Source organism: Hemiscyllium ocellatum, chromosome 19 (assembly GCF_020745735.1).
Source record: "Hemiscyllium ocellatum isolate sHemOce1 chromosome 19, sHemOce1.pat.X.cur, whole genome shotgun sequence".
NCBI classification, from domain to species: Eukaryota; Metazoa; Chordata; class Chondrichthyes; order Orectolobiformes; family Hemiscylliidae; genus Hemiscyllium; species Hemiscyllium ocellatum.
The window spans coordinates 41129021-41140099 of record NC_083419.1 but is presented as its reverse complement, the minus strand read 5'-3'; the positions used below and the strand labels follow the sequence as shown (position 1 = coordinate 41140099).

Sequence of the window (11079 nt, the reverse complement as noted above, 5' to 3'; positions counted from 1 at the left end):
TGGGTGGCAACTTTCAGAGATCTGTGTACATGGACACCAAGATCCCTCTGCTCATCCACACTACCAAGTAGCCTACCATTAGCCCAGTAATCCATCATCTTGTTATTCCTACCAAAGTGAATGACTTCGCACTTAGCTACATTGAATTCCATTTGCCACATTTCCGCCCAGCTCTGCAACTTATCTATATCCCGCTGTAGAAGTGTGATGACATTACAACAGCTCGTTTATAGAGTTTTGTGGGAAGGTTTTTTTTTCTGTGAGGAAGTAATCTCCCTCTAACCAGGTAAGGCGAATGAAAGTGTGAAAATGATGAAACCTTAAGGTGGGAATTCTTAGTCATTTCCCATTCATATAGTATATGTACTTATATACAAATAAGCAGTATCATTATTTGAGGTTTTCTATGTTGAGAGCTAAGTTCAGAATGGTGTTTGATATCCTGTATCTCTCCTGTTTCAGATTGAAATGCTGGAACACAAATATGGAGGCCATTTGGTATCTCGCCGGGCTGCCTGTACCATCCAGACAGCCTTCCGTCAGTACCAACTCAGCAAGAACTTTGAAAAGATTCGGAATTCCTTGCTGGAAAGCCGCATGCCCAGACGCATTTCTCTGCGAAAGGTCAGGTTACAGAATGCAGAGAGTTTAATGGAAGGGTATAATTTTGCAGGAATCCCTCTGGTGCGGTCACCATCTTTACCTGCAAGTATCAGTGGGGCTCTGACTGAGCTTGAGGACTCTTTCACAGAGCAAGTTAAATCACTGGCAAAGTCAATTGATGATGCTCTCAGCTCCTGGAGCTTGAAGACAATGTGTTCGCTGCAAGATGGCAGTAGTTATCAATTCACAGAGACTTTCAGCAGTGCATCGATGCAGGACAGGTCAGGAGGTGAGATGGGGAAAACAGGACAAGAAAGCAGTGATGACAAACTGGAAGATGGCCTTGCACAAAGTGGGAGTACGCTTATGATGGCCTTCAGGGATGTCACTTTCCATATCGAAAACAAAAACATGTCTGTTTCTTCCCTCATGGAATCTGCATCAGTTGCCATGGCAAACTGTGAGAATGCTCCACCAGAGTCTGAGCAGAATGTTGTAGTTGTTAAAGATGAGCAGAGTCCAAGGGAACAGAGAGAGAAAGGTTCCCAAAGTTCTTCCTCAGAACAAGAACAGATGATCATTCAAAATAATCATCCTTTCACAGAACTGAATGTTAATATCAACTCCAATGGTCTAGGAGGGGATTTGGTGGGGCAGAATCAATTGGCAATGCAGAATATTCAAATTGACCATAACAATGGAATAATGCCAGATCCTCAGTTGGAATCTAATCGTTTGGACAATGCAGAACAACTCAGCAGCAGCAGTACAACCTCCATCTCTGCTAAGTCACCATCTGAAGTCTCTTCGAAGGAGGCATTGCATGCCATGATATTGAGCATGCCCAGATACCACTGTGAGAATCCAAGCAGCTGCAAGTCACCAACGCTGTCTACTGACATAATCCGCAAACGCTTGTATCGTATCGGCCTCAATCTTTTCAATGTGTAAGTAAACAGCAGCAGCAGAATACAAGCTTTTATGTAGAGAAGCAAATGAGTAATAATGTTAATCCAATTTGAGAAAGTCCTGTTGGGGAAAGTTTATTAACAATCTCCTGAAACTGGAATGCTGCTTAAAGAAGCAAACCTTAGGTTATGATTGCACTTTGCTAGAAACTCTCATGTTACTGTAATTTATGGTCCTGAAATCTTCATGAGCTTTCTGGCATACCTCAGCTGTCAGACAGGAGTGTGGTAAAGTCTGGTTGAAGATTTGTAGCTCGGGTGTCCGTTGTTGTGGTTCTGTTCGCCGAGCTGGAAGTTTTTGCTGCAAACGTTTCGTTCCCTGGCTAGGGAACATCATCAGTGCTATTGGAGCCTCCTGTGAAGCGCTGCTTTGATGTTTCTTCCGGTATTTATAGTGGTTTGTTCTTGCCGCTTCCGGGTGTCAGTTTCAGCTGTAGTAGTTTGTATGTGGGGTCCAGGTCGATGTGTCTGTTGATGGATGTTCTTGCCGTTTCCGGGTGTCAGTTTCAGCTGTAGTGGAGGCAGTTATGCAAAGGTTAGAACGTACAGCCCTACCTCAAATCCAACCCAAACTCTGGATCAGATACGTCGATGACACCTTTGTAATCATCAAAAACACAGAAATAGAAAAAACACACCGAATCATCAACGCCACACTCACAGGAATACGATTCACGAGAGAAGAGGAAAAGGATAGCCAACTCCCATTCCTAGACGTGTTAGTAGAGAGAACACCCAACGGAGAATTCACCACAAGGGTACACAGGAAACCAACACACACAGACCAAGTCCTAAACTATGAAAGTAACCACCCCAACACACACAAACGAAGCTGCATCAGGACACTATTCAAAAGAGCCACAACACACTGCAGTACACCAGAACTGCGAAAAGAGGAAGAGGAACACCTATACAAGGTATTCGCCAAAAACGGATACCCACGCAACTTTATCACCAGATGCCTAAGAGATAGACCACGGAACGAGGACATGCCACAACCAAAAGGACTAGCCACACTACCATACGTCAGGAGCGTCTCAGAACTGACAGCCAGACTACTGCGACCCTTAGGACTCATAACAGCACACAAGCCAACTTCCACACTCAGACAACAACTCACTAGAACAAAGGACCCAATAGCCAGCACGAGCCAAACTAACGTAGTTTACAAAATACCATGCAAGGACTGCACAAAACACTATATAGGACAAACAGGAAGACAGCTAACAATCCGCATCCATGAACATCAGCTAGCCACAAAACGACACGACCAGCTATCCCTAGTAGCCATACACTCAGACAACCAGGAACATGAATTTGACTGGGAAAACACTACCATCATAGGACAAGCCAGACAGAGAACAGCCAGGGAATTCCTAGAGGCATGGCATTCATCCACAAACTCCATTAACAGACACATAGACCTGGACCCCATATACAAACCACTACAGCTGAAACTGACACCCGGAAACGGCAAGAACATCCATCAACAGACACATCGACCTGGACCCCACATACAAACTACTACAGCTGAAACTGACACCCGGAAGCAGCAAGAACAAACCACTATAAATACCGGAAGAAACATCAAAGCAGCGCTTCACAGGGGGCTCCAATAGCACTGATGATGTTCCCTAGCCAGGGAACGAAACGTTTGCAGCAAAAACTTCCAGCTCGGCGAACAGAACCACAACAACAGGAGTGTGGTAGAAAGCATAGGAATTAGTCTGAGACCTGCTGTAATCCAACAGTAACCCCTAATCAAAAGGCTGGAGGACCCAGATCGTCTCTGATTGATCTGTAATTTTCCTCCTATTTCCAGTCCTCTGCTATGGGAGGTGCCTGAGATTGGCTTAGCTCCCATTGATCTTATATATTAATGGGGGTCAAATTACATGTTTTATAGTGAATATTCACACTGCATTTTCAGCCTAACGATTTAGTCCCCTGATCTATTTCTGTTTTTTCCTTCCTTCTTTCAAACATATTCATTTTCCATTTTTTGGTGCAGTTGAAAAACATTAAATGAATTGTTATCTTTGTACTCCTTTTAATAGGCTATGTGTTCTGACCCATTGGACACTTTATTATATAAATTCAAACATTTTAGTTAGACTTACTGTTTTCAGTTTATTGCCAGAAGACTGCTTTATTTTCCTTTCCCTCTTTTAATTTAGCATACTTTTCTGATAGTTCCCAAGATGAATATTTTACATGGAATGATAGACCTTTGAACCCCCCCCCCCCTTTAATTTAAAATATTTATGAAATAGTTTTATTTGATCTTCTCAGTTGCTTCTTTTTACTGTTTATAGTTTACAGCTGTTAACAAATGTAAGGATACTTCGTTTTAGTATTCTGTATTGTGATACCATGCTAATAAGGTTTGAATAAGTGTATCATGAATTCGCCTTGTAATATCAAAGCATTATACAAAATCTGATAGACCACATCTCTGCTTCAAGTAAGTATTCCACAAAATAACTCCTAATATGAACCTCTAGATATATCTCTCTGATGTATTTGTGGCATTTTATTGCAAGTAAAATACAGACCATGCTGCCATAACGCGGTAATTCCTTTCTTGTGCAATCCCATGTTATAAGAAAGTTGTGTAATAGCAGCACCATTTAAGCTAATGAGGCCAAAATCACATCATAACCAATACACGCTTTAGAAACAGTGTCCCCATTCATTGAGTATGTTATGGTGAATTCGCATTAGCAAAGCGCATGTTATAGCAAAACGACCTGTATGCCTAATAGTCAAATATCCTCACACTTTTCCACTAGAACATTGAACACAATAAACCAGAAAAGATTCATTTTAAATTACCAGTTTTGGCCAATCTTATGGTGTCAGTTATAATTACAGAGGTTCCCATGTTGTACCACAAGACATGTCACCATTTCAAAATGCTAAGTACTCCCAGCAGGATATATATATGACTTTGAAAGAGTTAACGTAACCTAGTGCTCAGTTTAATTAAGTGGTTGTAAAAGGAAAATAAAATAGACTTCCGCAACAAATATTGATTGTAGATTCTGAAGTGGACATTAAATTTGGAATATCAGCATTAAGTCCCGATTGAAGATAGCACCTACTGGACTTTATCAGATTCTATCCTTCTTCAATGTGGGCCACACAGAAGGTCTATGGTAACTTGATTGTAAGGAAAATCATAATAATTTAAAACAGAATTGCAAGTTAGAAAATTATAGTTGTATTTCGCACCATGTTCCATTCATTGAAGTCAGCGGGGAAATAATTGAGAATTGCGCTGATGATTCTGGAGTAACTGAGAGTCCCATCTGTTGGCACATACTTGGAAACTAGCCCCAACTTGGTTTTATCTTGCATCATACTAAGCCTTCGTTATTCATTGCAAATTGACGTCACTATCTATTTGGACCTTGTTTCAGTTCACCTATTAAAACTCCCTTACCACCTGCTCAACATGCAAATAGTTGCCAGAGTACAGTGCAAATGAAAAGATTCATTTGGCAAGCAAGTGCATTGTGTTAATAACATATGCAGAGTCTTGGCACAGCAGTACCGCTCAAATAGAAAGCAAGTTAATACCAGAAATAAGCAACAAATAGACCTGTCTAATATAATCAATTTGACAAAGCATTACTTGGTGAATATACAAAACCATCATTATTAAGCAGCTATGATGCTGATGGCTTATTTTGATAAATGTGCTTGTAAATATAGTTTTGTCTATAAAGTCACAATGTCTGATTATTTTCCTTTTTCTTCCTTTTCTAAAAATGAAAATATCAGAGAAATGAAGCAAACTTCTCTACATATCAATTTTATTTGGTCTGCTCAAGAAAATTTGGGTATTGTCTTTCATGTTGTTTTTTTTTTGCTTTGTAGCTGATCAAAATGTTTTACTCAACCTCGTAATGCAATTTGAACTTCCATTGACAAAAAATAACACTAATGGGCTATTCTCATGAAATTCATAATCACATTCTCATTGAATGTATTTACAATTTCATTCAAACAAATTGGCCACGTAACTCATTTATTGCCTCATCATACACATCAACCAAAACGGAATTTCTCCTTTATACTCCTCTTTCAGCAGATATAATAGTCAGTGCAACAGCAGTCAGATATAATAAGAAAAGAAAGATGACCAGTATGAATGTTGTCTATAATAAACCACCTGTATCTCTCAATTAAAGCCAAATCTTGAATTAATTTATAGATCCATTATCCTTTACAGAAGCCACCTGATCTCCTCAATTAGATATGCAAACAGAAAGTGCCGGAGAAACACAGCAGCTCTGGCGACATCTGTGGAGAAAGAAACAAAGTTAATATTTTGAGTCAAGTATGACTCTTCTTTGACATTATGTTGTGCTTATAGTTACACTCAGTAATACATTGTACTTTACTTTACACAGGGAATATTTTCTATATGTTCTGCTGTAATAGATACCTTCACATTACTTATACCTTGTGGTCAATATTGTCATTAGGCTTTCCATCTAGAACCGATCTTTGGTGTGGGTTATAAGTTCAGACTCTGGGAACTGGATTTGAATGCATGTTGACTGAATGGCACGAATGACTTTGTTTTGTCAAAAGTAAGTTGAACTAGTAAGTCCAAACAAACCCAAACAAGCAGACACAATGCAACCAAAAACTGTAGCCACATCACCTTACATCAAAGACATATCAGAAATGACTTCCAGACTACTCAAATCCCTTGGCATCATGGTAGCCCACAAATCTACCAATACATTAAACTGCAACTAATGAACCTAAAAAATCTACTAAATACTATCAGCAAAACTAATGTCGTTTATAAGATACCATGTAAGAACTGTAAAAAACACTACATTGGTCAGACTAGCAGAAAACTTGCCACCAAGTTACATGAACACCAATTGGCCACCGATAGACATGACCCACTATCACTAGTTTCTATATATATAGTCAAGGAAGGACACCACTTCGACTGGAATAACATACACATCCTAGGACAGGTGAAACAAAGACATGCATGAGAATTCTTAGAGGCATGGCATTCTAACCAGAACTTTATCAATAAACACATTAATTTAGATGCTATCTACCTTCCCTTGAGAAACAAAAACTGGAAATGACCACCCATCTTAAGAAACCAAGACCTATATTATATATATATATATATATATATATATATAGAGCAGTGGAACATACCACCAGCACTTCACCGGAGACTCTCACTGATGATGTTACCTAGTATGTTGACGAAACATCTGAAAACAAATCTTCAAGCTCAGTGAGCGAACTTACGTACTTTTCCTCAACCTTTCTTCATAAGACATACCTCCCAGTCCAGGCAGCATCCTGGTAAACCTCCTCCGCAATCTCTTCAAAGCTTCCACTTTTTTCCTGTAATGAGGCAACCAGAACTGGATGTAATATTCCACGTGTGGTTTAATCAAGACTCTGTACAGCACCAGCATAACCTCACACCTCTTAAACTAAGTCCTCCTGCTAATGAAAGCCAACACACCATAAGCCTCCTTAACCCTGTCAACCTGGGTAGCAACTTTGTGGGATCTATGGACATGGACCCCAAGATCCCTCTGTTCCTCCACACTGCCAAGATTCCTGCCTTTTATCCTGTATTCTGCATTCAAATTCGACCTTCCAAAGTGAATGACTTCAGACTTTTCCAGGTTGAACTCCATCTGCCACTTCTCAGCCCAGCCCTGCATCCTGCCAATGTCCTGTTGCAACCAACACCAGCCTTCCACACTATCCACAACTCCACCAACCTTTGTGTCATTGGTAAGCTTACTAACTCACCCTTCCATTACCTCATCCAAGTCAATCATAAAAATCACAAAGAGCAAAGGTCCCACAACCGATTCCTACGGAACACCACTGGTCACTGAGCTACAGGATGAATGCTTTCCATCTACTATAGATTACTTGTGTAATGCTGCAGTTTCCTTGGTCTTTTTCTTGTTATATGTTTCATATGATCTTTAATATTCCACAATAACAATTAATCTAAGCTTTGGTGGAATTTAAATGCCCAATGTTAGCAGTCTAACCTGTGAAGTGATATGCATGACCTACACATTAATAATGTAGGTAAATGAACCTGCTTGTGCTTCACATGGGTACATTGCATTCAGTCCCTCTAGATTGCTTTTATGTCAGATTACAACTCTTGGTCACTCCCTCGCTAAGATTAATTGTGGCTGATTATCTACTCTAGCTACTTTCTAAGTCTGTTAACACCTTTTTCACACAGTCTTAACATGTTCTGGTGGTTCTTGTCAAGAGGAAAGAGATTTTAAAAAAACGTGAGTTTGAATATGTATTTTGTCACTTTTGGATATCTCCTAAGCATCTGTCTCTTAAATAACGTCATGACTTCTTCTTGGTTACTTTTTTCTCAAGACGTCTTCTCCAACAATCCAGAATTGCCTTAGAAAGAGGGTAAAATGATAAATTAATTTACAGTACTTGGCCATTATTGAGTTTCCAGTAATAGATCTCTATGATTTTTTTTAGTTCCTACTGTGATTTGTCAGTGCATCCTTCTTAATGGCCTGTTTAATAATGTATTTTTTTGTCATCTATCCAGCAGTAAATGGACTAATTAACATGTTATTCCATGGAATGAGTTTGAAGGATTTCTGACAATTGAATTTTTTTGTTGATCATTGACAGATCAAAATGAGTTTCAACAATATTTTGTTCTCAGTTGAAGGGCTGTGACACTGGAACAAATGCTAATATTTTGGAAATGAAGCAACTCAGATGTGATCAGTAGGTTATGAACGTAGTGGTTTATCTATAACTAAAATTAGTGTCAAACCTTTAAAGTGAAAAATGTGCCCATTTTTCTTTTTTTAAATTCACTTGTGAAGTGTGGACCTCACTGACTGGGCCAGTATTTATTGACCATCCCTAGCTGCCCTTGAGAAGGTGCCCTGGGTTCTCATACTTCCATTATATTTCTTGAATTTCCTTTTGATTAACTCCTAAATTTCAGAAATTATTTTGATTGCAAAGAAATGTATCAAAACGTATGACACTGGAAAAGCATAGCAGGTCAGGCAGCATCTGAGGAGCAGAACAGTCGACATTTCGAGCATAAGCTCTTCATCAAAATGAAGAGTTAATGCTCAAAACGTCAACTGTCCTGCTCCTCAGATGCTGCCTGACCTGTTGTGCTTTTCCAGCGCCAGACTTTTTGACTCTGAGGACTGCAGCTGCTGGAGATCACTTTCTCCTAGCTAAGAAATGTGTATCAGTGAGTTTGCTGTGATGATTTGAGGTCCATATGGGTGACTTGTGTGCCTTAAAATTTTGAGGTGAAATGAGGAGTTGATGGGTTTATCTGGGTTTGGTTACAATCTCCAATTACAGAAATGTTCAGCTATTTTTGACAGATTAGAGATTTACATGGTCTAGAGACCTCCAACTCACCATATGGCAACATAAACGCCTTTGAACATATTGAACTATGGTGAAACCTGGAGGAATGCTTGGGGAGAAAGTAACACTTATAAATAAACACCTTGGCCTAAACTTTCCCAGCCTTCAGGAAATATAGGCAATAGTGGGTCAGTTGGGAACATATGATGAAATTGGGAAAAAAAAATTAGATTCTTAATATCGAGAAAGAGAAAATGATTTTCAACCCAAGATTTGAATGGCAAGGTGAGGATCTCACTAGTGAATGGCAAGAGGCCTATTTGCATTTCTATCTCACTCGTACCTAATGTCACCCCTGATTTATATGCAGTTTGCTACTTTCACATGCAGTGGAGAAAATGTAGATGCCACCAATTCCCAGAATGAAAGCCAGAAGAGCTCACCAAGAGCTCCAGCTTGCCCTGGCTCCTCCAGACTTCCACTTGACCAGCAGTCCCCACCATCTCCAGGTACATTCCATACGTAGCAAATGCCTGCACCAACCATCCACAAAAGACAGTGTCAGCCATTCATGACCTCAACACACTATCACAGCACTTGGAGACTAACTTGGAGTACAATTCTCCCCAGCAGTGCTGCACGTTGGAAGGCACCAACATCTTATATTACAATGCTGCTGCCAGGCCACTTTGCACCAAGGACAGGCACCCATCTCATACATCAGAGCTGGGTAAACCTCAGGGTGCTTGCCTGCTGTCTTAGCACACTCACTTTGTCCCTACTTGGATTCCCCCATATATTCTTTGCCTTGCTTTTTTTTGTGTTTTGCTAGCTAAGTCAGAACTTAAAGACTCACAGTTTTGTTTTATTCATCCATGGGATGTTGGCTGGGTCAGCATTTAATGCCCATCCCTAGTTGCCCTTGAAGGTGATGGTGAGTTGCCTTCTTGAACCATTCCTAACCATTGGTATAGCTAGACCTATAATGTCATTAGGAAGGGAATTCCAGAATTTTAACCCAGCAACTCTGAAGGCATTGCAATATATTTCCAAGTCAGAATGGTGAGTGGCTTGGCAGGGAAAATGTAGGTGGTAGTATTCCCATGTATCTGCTGCCCTTGTCCTTCTAAATGATAGCAGTTGTGGATTTGGAAGATATTTCTAAAGAACGTTAGTAAATTTCTACAGTACACAAGTATACATTGCTGCTACTGAGCATTGGTGGTAGAGGAAGTGAATGTTTCAGTGTGGGATGCCAATAAAGGGGCTGCTTTGTCCTGGATGGTATCAAGCTTCTTTGGTGTTATTGCAGCTTCACTCTTTCAGGTAAGTGGTGGGTATTCCAACATACTCCCGATTTGTAACTTGTAGATGGTAGGTAGACTTTGGGGAGTCAGGAGATGAGTTACTCACTGTACTTAGCCTCTGACCTGCTCTTGATATCATAGTATTTATATGGCTAGTCCAGTTCAGTTTCTGGTAATGGTAACCCACAGGATGTTGACAGTCGGGGATTCAGTGATAGTAATACCATGGATTGACTGGAACAATCGTTAAATTCTATCTTGTGTGTCACTTGTGTGGTGTGAATGTCACTTGCTTTTGTCACCCCAAACTGAAATACTGTCCATGTCTTTGGACTTGGATTGCTTCGGTATCTGAGGAGTTGCAAATGGTACTGAGCACAGTGCAACTATCAATGCTCATTCCGAATTCTAACCTTATAATGGAGGGACGGTCATTATTGAATCAGCTGAAAATGGCTAGGCCTAGGACACCATATCTTGGCTTATGGTTTCATGTGGACGCAAATCTCAGTCAGATGGTCATTGTTGCCAGCACTAAGCAGTCAGGGGTGGGGGGTGGGGGCGGGGGGAGGTGGGGTGGGATGGTGGTGGTGATCATGTTGCTATATGGCAGTGTGCTATGTTAATGTCATACTAGCAGCATGTTTTACCAGTTTACATGGCCATGTCTAAATTTAAGAGGAGTTAGGTTCAGTTAAGTCAAGAAGAACTGTCTATAATCGGAGACTAATGGCACAGTCAATCAAGGGCAGTGTCTGACCTCAGTCTAACAGCTTGATTACAGCCAGTCAGTTGCTTGG

At 40.3% G+C, this 11079-nt stretch overlaps 1 protein-coding gene across 1 annotated transcript in view; it reads left to right on the top strand.

Moving 5' to 3' along the window:
* Window positions 1-462: 462 nt before the first annotated feature.
* Window positions 463-11079, top strand: part of LOC132824716 (IQ motif and SEC7 domain-containing protein 3-like) — a 142085-nt gene continuing 131468 nt past the window's right edge. Inside the window, exons 1-2 of the mRNA XM_060839388.1 lie at window positions 463-1215; window positions 1261-1550. Of these exons, the coding sequence (XP_060695371.1) occupies window positions 469-1215; window positions 1261-1550 (1037 nt within the window). The 5' untranslated portion in view covers window positions 463-468. The remainder of the gene's footprint in view (window positions 1216-1260; window positions 1551-11079) is intronic.